The following is a 13,679-nucleotide window of genomic DNA, read 5'->3' as shown; positions in this document are numbered from 1 at the left end:
GAAGTTTCCACACACAAACTCAGGTGTATCCCTGCCTGATGATGTGTGAACCCTTGGTTAAAACAGACTTCACTGTGGGATATCTGGTGAGAGATGATGGGCTTTGGGAAATTAGATTTCATTGAGTTTTGAATGCCAAAACCTCTGAATGGCAAAACTTCGGTCAGTTAGGAACAAAAGGAACTGCACAGAACAGAATTCTCAAGATATGTATATCAGAAATGAATGTGAGGGAACAGGGTCACAACCTGAAGCTTGTTTTCTGGGGACAGAGCCTTGAAAGGGGAGTTGAGATTGAGGGGCAGTCAGAAAGGTCACAATGGAAGCCTAAGACTAACAGGAAATATCCAAGAGCCACGAAGATGGGTTATTAGACCAAAGCACCCAGAGCTGCTTCTGTGCATTGTGGACTGGAGACAGTGGTGCTGGCCTGTGGGTGTGGAGGAGCCCAGAGCCAGGGGCACACCAGCCTCTGTTTAGATGAAAAGTATCTGGCTGTTGGAGAGACACCTTTCTGGGATACCATCTGCCTTTTCTTCATTCTTTGGTTCCATGAGTGGTTTGATTAGTCCCCAGAAGATGCAGAGCTTCATTAACTGAGATGGGTGAACTGCTCCTGTAAAATGCCAAAAGACACACAGCTTCTTATCTTCTTTCCCACTGGAGGTTGTCCAAGGCCAGTGGCAAAGAAGTCCGCCTGGAACACCTGAGCTAGAAGTGGCTCTAGCTCTGTCACATCTCTTCCCTGTTAGACTGGGCCTCCTAGAGTAACACTAGAAACCACCTGATCTCATGGGGTGGAGGCAGATCGCATACCACCCCCAGCATCGCCCTAGAGTCAGTGCCACGTGACTGGCTACCAGGCTGCCTAAACAAAGGCCACAAAACGAGATCCAAACACGTCAATAAGCTGCTCTGGGGTTCTGACAACTGAGAGGTCATTGGCTCTATGGCCCAGGGTCTGTGTTTTCCTGCTGTCCTCTGTGGCTGCCTGTACCTCTGGCTTGGGTCAGGCATTGGGGTAAGGTGGAGAACAGTAAAAAATCAGAAAACGGGTACTGAGTCTCTCTCTTGCATATGTACAGCCTCACACAGACTCCACTCTGTCCTTGCCTGGAGATGTGTGGGCACTGGGTCTTGGTGCTTGATCTGGCACTGTGGGAAACCTGATCTCAGCCTTAGACTCTTATTGGAATAGATATTTTCCTATCTCCTGAGCCATCTATTGGTCCTGGACAGAAGCCATCCCTTTACTTTGCCCATTAGCATCTTACCTCGTGAGCCAACTAGCAAAATAGGGCCTTGAGCCCGGCACACTTGGATGATGACATGGGGGAAGGTTTGAGGAGGGCTGGCCTCTGTGCCTGGATACTTTATACATGTAATTGTAATGAGGATGGATAGCAAGGAAGCCTCTCCCACCTGACCCTCACGGCCTCCGTGTCACCTGTCCTCTAGGTGGGACGCTCGTCCCTGCTGGTGGGGAATCTCAAGAAGAAGTATGCACAGGGGTTCCTGCCTGAGAAACTTCCACAGCAGGATCACACCACCACCACAGACTCGGAGATGGAGGAGCCCTATCTGCAAGGTGGGCATCTCAGACCCTGAATCTCTCGGCCTCCGAACGTGGCTGGAAAGGCAGGCCTCCCACACTTCCTCTCTTGGTGTCCTCAGAGGAACCCTGAGCCAGCAAGTCTGTAAACATTTCCCCCAGCACTTCCTCGGCCTCCTTCCCTCAAAAACAGGGATAGGGGAAATCAGGGGAACCATGTGTCCTCTGCTCCCCCAGTCCCCCTCCGGCCAACCACAGGATTCCAAAAATGGCTTTTCCTGTGTGAATCATTGGCAAGTTTTAGGCGTGATTGTAGGAGCTGCCCCAGGCAAGTCCTGCCCTTCGTCCCTACCTTGAGACTGGGGCCACGGCAGCCAGCTGCATAGATCAAGGTGGGGTGATGCCAGCAGAGCAGCTGTGACAGCATCCAGAGTATTTCCTGGGGGTTCCTGCTTTCTTCCACAATCATTTGATGCTGATTCTTCCCCACCTGTGTTTTGCCTCAGACTCAGAGCACTTGGAAGAAAAAATGTCAAGTATACAAGGGGCATCCCCAGACACCCTTGAGTACATTCCAGGGGTGAGAACCACTGGCATTTTCCACGCCAGACTGCTGCTGCATGTCACAGCTGTGGGAGCAGGAGGACCAGGCAGGACGCCCCGCGGTGGGGCTGGCCACAGTCCTGCAGGAATTTCTCATTCTCCACCCTACCCATTTCTATACTTTGCAGAATCCAAAGAGGAGGGTGCTCCCCTCAAACTCAAGTGTGAGCTCTGTGGCCGGGTGGACTTTGCCTATAAGTTCAAGCGTTCCAAGCGCTTCTGTTCCATGGCTTGTGCAAAGAGGTGAGTGGCCCCAGCCCCCTCCATTTCCTCAGGACTGCACTTTATGTCCCACCTCCTGCCATTAATAGTCTACCCCAAGAGGCCCATAGGGGTGGTTTCTCCGGTTTCCTAGTTCCTTGACCCACCTGGAAGCAGGATGGCATCCCTAATTCAACAAGCATGAGAAGCCAGAACCCCTAAGAGCAGGTGGGAGAGAGCAGCAGGGAGTCCAAGGAAAAGCCGCAGTGCTGGGCCCCACTGACATCCATTCGCCTTTCCTAGCCTTGACAGCCCCTGCCTTGTTAGGGTAAGCCTTGCCCAGAACCACAGCTACAGCGTTCCCTTGGTGAGCTCTCACCCAGCATAGAGCACTAATGGTCATCATAAAAACCACTGTCATTTCCCAAGAACCTGCTGTGTGCTAGTCACTGTGCCAGTCAATTGATACGATTATCTCATTTTCAAAATACCTCCCAAGCCAGGTATTACTATTGTCCCTTTATACAGGTTATGAAGCCAAAGCACAAAGGAGTAGTAGTGCCTCAAATGACATAGCTAATAAGCCATGGGCTTGGGGATTTAGGCTTGTCCAGTTCTAAAGCCCTATGTAGTCTTTGTACCACAATGGAAGCAGCAGCTGACCTTGAAGCCCTGAAATCCCAGAAGAGAAGAAATCTCTAGGTCCCAGGCAGAGGTGCTCTGCATGCCAAGCTAGAGTTCAGCTATCTTCAGCCCTCATCCCCTCAGGTTGTCGGGGCAGCCAGGCCACTCCCCAGCAGGACAGTGGACGGTAGTTTCCTGGCACAGGATAACATTTATAGTGGAATAAGTCAGGTGTGAGCTCTCACCCTGGTCCAAGTCCAGGTGTCATCTCAAACATTTTACAGACATTATCTCATGTTGTAAAACCAGTCCTAGAGAGTGAGTGGTATTACCCCCACCTCCAGATAAGGAAATGGAGGATCAGGGCTTAAGTGACTTAAATCCAAAGTCACACAGCTAGTAGTTGGTGATGGAGTTAGGATCTGAACCAATAGATGGACTCAGATTTGTCAGACAGCTTGGCTGTGCTCATCGTGCCTATGGCCCATAAGCATGACAACTGCTCTGACATCCCCTGTTCCCCTGTCCCTGAAGGTACAACGTGGGATGCACCAAACGGGTGGGACTTTTCCACTCAGACCGGAGCAAGCTGCAGAAGGCAGGAGCTGCGACCCACAACCGCCGTCGGGCCAGCAAAGCCAGTCTGCCACCACTTACTAAGGATACCAAGAAGCAGGTAAGAGGTCGGCAGAGCCTGAAGCTCCATCCCCGCAGTCCCCACAGTTCCCTTTCATGGCCCTCGACATCACAGTCCCCTCCAGCTGCTGACTTCAGTGCACTCTGCTGTGCTCTCATTCCTTGGAGACCTGTCCAGTTGAGCCTTCTGCACCCCAGTAGGTCCCTTCATTTAGACACACGGTGCTTACAGGGTTCCCTGCGCCTTCCTTGGCCTTGCCCCAACATCACCCCACCTTCCAGTTTGCCTCTGTCCTTGGCTTCTGGGGCCACGGAAATGGGGTCTCCCCTGGGCTGCTCAGGTAACCTCCTGCCTTACGTGGAGGGCTGGGTGAGAAGGCAGCCTCCACCCTTTGTTTTGCCACCTTTTTGCCTCCCCAAACATGAGGGCACAGAGTTCTTGAAGATCCGTACCAGGAACGTGGGTTGTTAAACATTTTTTAGCACCGGCTGTATGCCAGAAACTCTGTTAGGCACCAGGCTCTAAGGACACAGTCTTGCCCTAAAGGAACTCCACAGCATGCTGTGATGTTTCATAACCTTATCTATAATTTGGCCTGTTGTTTTTGTCTTAAACCTCCTTAAAAATGGTCCAAAGCTATGGTCCAAAATGTACCTACAGAAGAAATTTTACATGCCATTTCAAGTGGCTCTATGATCACCTCCTAGAACTCACAGAGCCCTGCTTTAAAACCTATGTCTAGAAAAGATAATTGCAGTGCTGTGTGGTACACACTACAGTACTGAGAGGGACTAACTCCTGCCTAGGGTAGGAGACAGGACAGCATGGAAGATGCTGCTAGATCTGGGAACTCAGAAGCGTAGTAGGCCAAGCAGAAAAAGGAGAAATACCTCCTTTGTCCATCACTGCTGCTAGAGATGGTTTGTTCCCCCATCCTGAAGAAAACTCTCTGCTCCCAGCCAACAGGCACTGTGCCCCTTTCGGTTACTGCTGCTTTGCAGCTAACACACAGCCAGGAAGACTCCAGCCGTTGCTCAGATAACTCAAGCTATGAGGAACCCTTGTCACCCATCTCAGCTAGCTCATCTACTTCCCGCCGGCGACAAGGCCAGCGGGACCTGGAGCTCCCGGACATGCACATGCGGGACCTGGTGGGCATGGGACACCACTTCCTACCAAGTGAGCCCACCAAGTGGAACGTAGAAGACGTCTACGAATTCATCCGCTCTCTGCCAGGTAAGACCCTTGGAAATTCCATGTCTCCCTGGAATAGCAAGGAAAGAAAATGAGACCCTCCCACCACCAGGAGGATTAGGTAGTTCAGTTAATGACTCAGGTTCAGGAACTGGGGTGCAGAGATGAGTGAGATGAGCTCCCTGCCTATAAGAACTTGCTTATATTCAGCATAGAATGCAAACTATAAATATCCCATAGCTGTAATTCTGTATATTTTCTGGCATGGGAAGTGGTCTGTGTGAAATACAGACATGATAATATAATTAACTCTGTCTCTCTCCTGGGAGAGATTAGGACGGGAACCAGGTAGAGTGTAGGATATGTGTCAAGAACATCAAAATTAAGAAAATAACCAGATGTGGTGGCTCACATCTATAGTCCCAGCACTTTGGGAGGCTGAGGTGGGAGGATTGCTTGAGGTCAGGAGTTCAAGACCAGCCTGGGCAACATGGTGAGACATGTCTCTACCAAAAAAAAAAAATTTAATTAAGAAAATGTAAACTAAATGACGGTAGACAAGTATGCCTTTGTTGGATGGAAAGACTGCAGGAGGGCGCACATGCAGAGGCATGAAGATAGGGAAGTCTATGGCATGGCCAGACATGGCACAGAGGCCTGCATGGTGGAGCCCTACGTGGTGGTAAGGCCCAGGATCTAGGAGCCAGCTGTAAGAGGCAAGCCTTACATCATTCACAAATGCCTTCAGTGGGGCCTGGATGCATGACTGTTTTTCTGCCACTCTCACTCATACACCAACCAGGTCAGGTATTCATGGCAACCACAAGCCTCTTTCTCAGAGACTGCAGTGTGGTAAGAGCACAGACTTCTGAGTCACACAGAACTGGGTTCAAATTCTGGCTCTGTCACTTAACCTAGTATGTTATCTCCTCATCCCCAAAATTTTTATTACACAGTTGCTGTGGGTAAGGAATTCAGGAGTGGCTTCCTGGGCAGTTCTGCCTCAGGTCTCTTATGAGGTTGCAATTAAGATATCAGCCAAGGCTGAGGTCATGTGAATACTGAAGAGCTGTGGGATCTCTTCCAAGGTGCCTCACTCACGTGATTTGCCCTACGGGCTGGCTGTTGGCAAGAGGCCTTGGTTCCTGTCTACATGGGCCTGTCCAGAGGGCTGCTCAAGTGTTCTCATGATATGCATGGCAGTGGGTTTTCCCCACAGGTAGGGATCCAAGAGAGCAAGGTAGAAGCCACTGTGCCCTTTATGATCTAGCCTCCGAAGCCATGTACTGGCATTTTCACAATATATATATTTTTAAATTTCTTTTCACAATATCTTATTGGTCACACAGGTCAGTCTTATTCATTGTGTGAGAAGACTCACAAGGGCATGAACTGGAAAGCAGGGATTATTGGGCGCCATTCAGAGACAGGCCATGTAGTTCACCATGGCCCCCAGAAATTTGTGTTCCTTCCTCATGCAGAATACCCTCACCCCACCAAATCCCCAACAGTTTGGTCCCATGGCAGCATCAGTTTGAAGTCCAGGCTCTCATCATTGAACCTAGGTCCAGGCATAAATGAGGCTCCTGGGGTCCAGTTCTTCAAGTATAGGTCCTCTCAGTCTGAAGATCTGAGAACTACAGAGAGAGGCTATCTGCTTACTTCCACAAAGCCAATGCACAGTGGGACAAACATAGGATAACCATTACAGACATGCCCATCCAAAAAGGGAAGAAAGAGGGAGTGTACAAGAGTCGCTGATCCATTCCAGTTCCGAAATCCGCTAGGGTTTATGGTGGCATTTCCTCAATTGGGACTCAAAGCCTGGGAGTGATTTCTCTCTTGGCTCAGCCCTCTGAGTTCTCCTTCCTTTTCTGTGAAAAGTAACCTGTATTTTCAGTGTAGTCGTTTTCTCAGCCTGCTTCCTGCTTTTATGTTATATTACCTTTGACTCTTTTTTTTTTTTGAGACGGAGTCTTGCTCTGTCACCCAGGCTAGAGTGCAGTGGCGCAAGCTCGGCTCACTGCAACCTCCGCCTCCTGGGTTCAAGCAATTCTTGTGCCTCAGCCTCTCGAGTGGCTGGGATTACAGGCACGCACCACCACGCACAGCTAATTTTTGTATTTTTAGTAGACATGGGGTTTCACCATGTTGGCCAGGCTGGTCTCAAACTCCTTACCTCAGGCGATCCACCTACCTCAGCCTACTAAAGTGCTGGGATTACAGGCGTGAGCCACTGCACCCGGCCTACCTTTGACTCTTAATAATTCAGTATTTCTTTTTTGTTTGTTTTGAGACAGAATCTTACTCTGTCGCCCAGGCTGGAGTGCAGTGGCACCATCTCGGCTCACTGCAAGCTCTGCCTCCCGGGTTCATGCCATTCTCCCGCCTCAGCCTCCTGAGTAGCTGGGACTACAGGCGCCCACCACCACGCCCGGCTAATTTTTTTCTATTTTTAGTAGAGACAGGGTTTCACCGTGTTTGCCAGGATGGTCTCGAGCTCCTGACCTCATGATCCGCCTGCCTCGGCCTCCCAAAGTGCTGGGATTATAGGCGTGAGCCACCGTACCTGGCCAGTAATTCAGTATGTCTTAAAATGATTGTCAGTTTTCTGGGAATCTTGTTGGGGTCCATTCCATTAGACAAAAAACACACCCAGAATTATCTTCAAGGATAAGCTGTTGTCTGCATTGGGATTCTTCTGAAGCTGAGGGGCAGCACGGACAGTGCCCTTCACATTCTTAGAAACCGTGCTGTTGAAAAGAGGATCTGTGAGGCGTGCCTAAAAAAAAAAGAGCCTTTGGATTGAATAGCATTTTGAGGCATCATTTTAGATCTTTCTGAAGTCTTTAACAAAAAGATTTAAGTCACATCCTAAGTTTAATCTGTAGACCATGTTTTCTTGACTGTGCCCCGAATTTGATCTTTGCCTAGAAACCATTTCTTAATTTTAGCGTCATGTGCCATCTGGAGAGGCTGGGCATTTTTAAACCGGCAGATCCTGGTTCCTTTCTGTTGAACAGTTTTGTTTGTTTTTACCTTCTCTCTCTCCTGTTTTACTGTGAGCAGCAGTAAGAAGCCAAGCAATACCTTCCACATTCTGTCTGAAAATCTCCTTAGCTAGACCACCCACTTCAGGAGGTACATTCAACTTACATTTCTGCCACCAACCACGTTTTTACAAAATGTTCTTTTATTTCATAATAGAGACCCTGTTTCTTCTAATCTCCACTAAGAGTTTCCTCACTTTCCTTTAGGCCTCCCAGCAGCTTCCCCAAAGGCCATGAGACTTCTACATACAGTCTCTCAAAGCACCTTAGACACTCACGCTTTCCACAAAGTCCTTCCGGCTCCTGCCTGTGGCCAGTTCCAAGGCCACACCCACATCTATAGAGCTGTTTTATGGCAGCACTCCTTTTCCAGGTACCAGAATCTGCATTTGTTACCTATTGCCGTGGTGTAAATTACTCCAGAACTCAGTGGCTTTAAGCAGCAATCACTTGTCATCTCAGTGGCCCTGTGGGTCAGGAATTGAGTGGCTCAGCTGGGCAGTCCCAGTATGAGGCTCCTGGTGTCCAGTTTATCTTAGTCTGAAGACCTGGAAACTAAAGAGAGAGGTTATCTGCTCCCTTCCACAAACCCAGTGTATGAGTTTGAGGTCATATGAGGTCTCAGGGAAGATGCCATACAGGGCTGCAGTGTCTGAGGTCTGGAGCCAGAAAACCGACTTCCAGCATGGTTCACTCACACGGCGAGGTGGCCGAGGACCACCAGGGCCTTGGCTGCTCTCCATGCGTGCCTCTCCAGAGGGTTGCTGGGGTGGCTTACTGGTAGCTGGCTTACTCTGCAGTAAACCAGACAGAAGAGTGAGGTAAGAACTGCTGTGCCCTTTATGATCTAGCCTCAGAAATCACATGCTGTCACTTCCTCAGCACCTTAGTGGACATGGGTCCGCCCAGTTCACAGAGCAGGGGTCTGAACACGGGCACATAGGAGGAGGCCCAGATCGTGGCTGCTGTGGGTGAGTTGCCCAGCCTCTCTCAAGCTGCAAAATAAAAACAGCAGTGCCTTCCTCAAGGTGTGGTTATGAGGACTAAAGGAGATAATGGATGCAGATAACTAGATCTAGATAACTAGGCAGTGGCTGTCAGAGGTGAACACTGGCAGCTTGGATTGACACTGTCTTTGGTGGTACCCCCTCAGGCTGCCAGGAGATAGCAGAGGAATTCCGTGCCCAGGAAATTGACGGGCAAGCCCTGCTGCTGCTCAAGGAGGACCACCTGATGAGCGCCATGAACATCAAGCTGGGGCCTGCCCTGAAGATCTACGCCCGCATCAGCATGCTCAAGGACTCCTAGGGCCGGCGGCAGCCAGGATGCTGGCCCAGGGCGCCTCCTCCCAACTGAGCAGAGCCAGACAGACATTCCTGAGGGGCCCAGAAATGGGGCCAGTTGGAGGGCAGGGGCTCTCCCTAGGGGCGTAGCTGGTGAGGAGGTCTGGGCACCTCCTCCATGGCTCTCAGGGGCCTTTCATTTCTGTGGGAGGGGCAGAGAGGTAGGTGGCACAGAAGATGGGGCTTTATGCTTGTAAATATTGATAGCACTGGCTTCCTCCAAAGTCCCAATACTCTAGCCCCGCTCTCTTCCCCTCTTTCTGTCCCCCATTTTCCAGGGGGTATATGGTCAGGGCTCCCCAACCTGAGTTGGGTTACTTCAAGGGCAGCCAGCAGGCCTGGATGGAGGCCTAGAAAGCCCTTGCCTTCCTTCCTCCCACTTCTTTCTCCAGGCCTGGTTAACTCTTCCGTTGTCAGCTTCTCCCCCTTCAGCCTGTTTCTGCAGCAGCCAGGGTTCTCCCCGCTACACCCTCTGCAGGTGGAGAGAGAGAAGCTGGGCCCAGCCGGGCCGTGCCTGCTGGCACAGACGCCTTAACGCTGTGTGTATGACTGTGTGACTGTGTGGGAGCCTGGACTGACAGATAGGCCAAGGGCTACTCTCTGGCATCTCCAGGTGTTTTGTAGCAAACAGCCACTTAGTGCTTTGTCCTGGACTCCACTCAGCCTCAGGATGGGGAATAGCCAAGAAGGGCAGCCTCAGTGCAGAGGCAAGGTCAGAAAGAGATGGCGCTTCAGAGTTTCCTTTCCAGACACCCCTCCCCGCACTGTGAAGTTCCGCTGACTGCCCTCCTGGTTCACAAAGAGCATTAAGAAAGCTGCGGTGGTCTGAGCAACATAGCTCAGAGGGCTGAGCCTCCTGGCCTGCCTGTCTGCCCGGCCACCCTGGGAGTCCCAGTGGTGGGGCCCGGAGAACTTCTAAGGGGAGAGAACAGCTGGAGTTTCTGTTGATGTGAGGAAGGCAGCTCTTGGCCTCCCACTCCCACACTTCTTTGCCCATAAAACTTCCTAGCAGCAATTTGAGCTACCTGAGAAGGAGGCAGGGCAGGAAGGGCGAGGGCCTGCCTCTGACCTGCCGTGTCCTTTGCAGGAAGGAGGTAGGCACCTTTCTGAGCTTATTCTATTCCCCACCCACACCCCCAGGCAGGGTTGGAAATGAAGGACTTTTTTAACCTTTGTTTTTGTTTTTTAAAAATAAATCTGTAAAATCTGTCTCTTTGGTGCCTTTCTCCCCTAGGAATGCCTGTCTCTGGGCCCAAATGGCTACTTTTCACCCATATGGAGACAGGTGGGTCCCTGGGCTGGGGAAGGGACCTTAAGTGGACAGCATATCCTCCACACTTTTCTGGGGCTGGGTCATTTGAGGGTGTCCTCAGCTGCAGTTCACACGGGTAGATACCAGCTTTCTTCACACGGTGTCCCTTGGAGAGGATCCAGAAGCCCTTTCTGCTCTGTGTCCCTATACCTGCCATTCCCACTTGGGAGATGACTGTTGGGCTAGCAACCTCTAGACACCTGGGACACAACCCAGACTCTCCCATCTTCCAGCACACACCTGTGGATAGAGCTGCACAGCATCCAGAATAGCCTTGGGATGGCTTTGGTTCACTAAGCACTTTTGCATGCTCAAATAGAAAATGATTAGGGCAGAGAGGAGGCATCTAAGCCTTGAATAAAGAAAGAGGGCATTCCAGACCAAGGCAGTAAGTGCAAAGGCACAAGCATGAATGTGGAAATGCAAATGAGGGGCAGGTGAGCTGGCTGGACTAGATGTGTGTGCTGCTAACTATGTTAGCCTATGTTGACCACATGCCTCTGAACCAGGCACTGTGCTAGCAGTGAGACGGGGGTGAAGCACAGAATAACCATGTGCCCTCTTGCATGGAGTGAAATCTACCCCACGTCTATGGGGGGAAGGGAAAACGGGCAGCTTGGCCTCACTGCTCCTCCCCCTTCATCAGGTTTTTCCTTAAGGAACCATTTCCACCTGTTAAAAATTTAGGTTATGGCTGCTCACATCTGCAAACCCAGCACTCTGGGGAGGCTGCGGTGGGAAGATTGCTTGAGGCCAAGAGTTTGAGACCAACCTGGGCAACATAGGGAGACCTCATATCTACAAAAAAAATATTAAAAAATAGGCAAGGTGGTGTGTACCTGTAATCCCAGCTATTCTGGAGGCTGAGGTCAGAGGATCGCTTGAGCCCAAGAGTTCAAGGCTGCAGTGAGCTATGATTGCACCACTGTACCCCCAACCGAGGTGACAGACAAAACCTTACTTTTAAAAAAAAGCAGAGATGGGGGTGGTTTGAGGGTCAGGCCACAACCTACTGAATCACAATCTCCAAAGGATGATTACTTACTTGAAAGTAACTTTCAAGAACCAACACTCACATCTTAATAACTCCTCCGGAAAGCCTATGAAAATGTAACTTTCTTGGAGGAGAAACACACTGATTAGTTGATCCCCAGGGGGTAGAACTAGGGACTGGAAAGCCTGGTGTCCCAGAAGGCAGGGAATGGCTGGCAGGACTCTGAGCTGACAGGGGAGGAGGAAGATGCTAAGATTGGGGAGTGAGCCCTGGGGAGCCCCCAGGCAAGAACGAACACCCCATGTGCTGCCTCCTCTCTTGCTGCTGGAGTGCAGGTCACGTGTGCAGGGGCACCACTGGCCTACAGGACTCTGGGCAGTTCTTTTCACTTTCTGGACCTTAATTTTCCATTTATGGAAGAAAATGGAAACCAGGCCCCACCTGAGTGAGTTATGTGTGTAGCAAAGAGGAAGGGAACCAAACCTACTCCTTAAAGATGCGGTGAATTTGATTCACACCAGTAAGTATCCATCTTCTTTAGATGAAAAGCTCCAACCTACTGCAAGTTTGCAGGACATACCTGCCATAGGCATTTGCTATTCCTGTTGTTTACACTTTACACTGAATTTCACAAACCTATTTCCATCATGATCCACAATTTAAAGAAGTATTTCCCAACCTCATATACACACTTCAATATCTTATCAACTGAAACAAACATTTCATGAAACAAAACCTACCCTTAGGTACAATACAGAATATTTTCTTTTCCATTGTACTCCTGTTCATATTTTTAAAATCTTGGTCATGACCCACTGAACTCATTACACGACCTTCAGATAGGTCACAACTTGAACTTTAAAAAGCACTGCCCAGAGTAAACCACAACGGTTCGACACCCAGGATCTTACGTGGTTCTCTCTCCTGGGTGACTGGTGTACATACACCATTCTACTGAGAAGGTAAAGGGCTCCACTAGGTGAACTGTCCAAAGTCACAGGTGCCGAGTGCTCTTCAGATCTGGCTGAGGTTCCGTGCAGAACAGGGCTTTTCCTGGGTGGCAAACACCATACCTTGATCCCCAGCCATTCCCAAGAACCAAAGACACTTCCCCTGTAGAGGGAAGAGGAGTCTCTACAAAATGACAGAGCCTCCAGCCAACCAGAACTGGCCGCCTCAGCCCCACCCTCTTCCAGGTGATTGGCCCCAAAAGGGTTGCCAGCCCCACTCCACCTTGGGGCCAGCTTCCCCCAAAAGGTCGCACCCCCGGCAGGTCCCGCCCAGGCAGTCCATCCTGACTGCTCCTGTGGGTGCAGCTCCTGAGGTAAAGGGGGAGGAGCTGCTTGGTCCAGGTCTCCAGGAACAGGCCATTTCTTCCCCGGCTCTGAGCTGGGAAAGTCTGCTCCAGGCCATCCTACCTACTTCCCCATATGGCTCTCAAGGAGGGACTCAGGTGAGTGGGAACAATGGTGTGGAGAGGAAGAAAGCTTGGGTTCAGCTGAGCTAAGAGGGATCCAGTCTGATGGCTAAAACAGTACCAAGGAGAGGCACCAGAGTCAGCCCGGGAGTACCAGCTGAGGCCTCCAATCCTGGGGAAAGGTGACTCCAAGAGGGGACATTGCCCCAGGAGAAGAAAGACAATCCGTGTGCATGGACACCGGGGTGGGGAAGGCTGTATTCCACAAGATTTTGTAGCCAACGAAAAGCTGGACTCCCCTTGCTTCCCTTAACTCCAAACCCCCTTGGCGAGCTGGAAAGCAGAGACCCGGCTACATTCCCTCCCCGACTGTAACTGAGAGCTCCCTCTATCCCCACTGGGACTGATGGTCCAGGACTAGGAACCTGTGCCCCCTTAAGACCTAATGGCTGATCTTTAACCCTTTCTTGAAGCCAAGGAGAGTGGGGAACAGGGCACAGGGTGGAGCTTGAGGGACTACCTTCTGCAGGTAGAATCTGAACAAGAAATATGGAGGAGTGGGCTGGTCAGGGGCCTCCATAGACTATGGGTTCCCAGGCTGGGGCATAGGAGGGGCAGGAGGAGCTGGGGTCCCACCCAGTCCTGGGTCTCAGCACCCTCCCAGGCCTGACCACAGGAGTTCACAAGACCATCTCTGCCTGTGTGCCCTGGCTGAGGCCCAGAGCCCAGAATAAGCATCGGTTTGCCCTACC

The 13,679-nt window shown here is 50.8% G+C and overlaps 1 protein-coding gene and 1 long non-coding RNA gene across 9 annotated transcripts in view; one reads left to right on the top strand and one right to left on the bottom strand.

Moving 5' to 3' along the window:
- PHC2 (polyhomeotic homolog 2) overlaps nt 1–10,414 on the top strand; it is a 110,694-nt gene extending 100,280 nt beyond the window's left edge. For 4 of the 8 annotated variants that reach the window (XM_021939167.2, XM_021939164.2, XM_021939162.2 and 1 more), the window contains 6 exons: nt 1,459–1,588; nt 2,284–2,398; nt 3,515–3,656; nt 4,577–4,853; nt 8,069–8,234; nt 9,015–10,414. In XM_021939167.2, coding sequence (XP_021794859.2) covers nt 1,459–1,588; nt 2,284–2,398; nt 3,515–3,656; nt 4,577–4,853; nt 8,069–8,234; nt 9,015–9,057 — 873 coding nt within the window. In that variant the 3' untranslated portion in view covers nt 9,058–10,414. The remainder of the gene's footprint in view (nt 1–1,458; nt 1,589–2,283; nt 2,399–3,514; nt 3,657–4,576; nt 4,854–8,068; nt 8,235–9,014) is intronic. The other 4 variants (XM_003891543.5, XM_021939169.2, XM_031666803.1 and 1 more) reach the window with 1 other exon arrangement.
- LOC110743393 lies at nt 199–9,073 on the bottom strand. The gene is made up of 3 exons (XR_002522369.2): nt 8,258–9,073; nt 1,905–2,068; nt 199–616 (listed from the first exon to the last, which is right to left on the bottom strand). It is a non-coding gene; the product is annotated as an uncharacterized LOC110743393 (long non-coding RNA).
- Nucleotides 10,415–13,679: the final 3,265 nt, after the last annotated feature.

This window comes from Papio anubis, chromosome 1 (assembly GCF_008728515.1).
Source record: "Papio anubis isolate 15944 chromosome 1, Panubis1.0, whole genome shotgun sequence".
In the NCBI taxonomy this organism is placed as follows: domain Eukaryota; kingdom Metazoa; phylum Chordata; class Mammalia; order Primates; family Cercopithecidae; genus Papio; species Papio anubis.
Note: the sequence above shows the minus strand (reverse complement) of the source record. Positions and strands in the feature narration are given on the sequence as shown.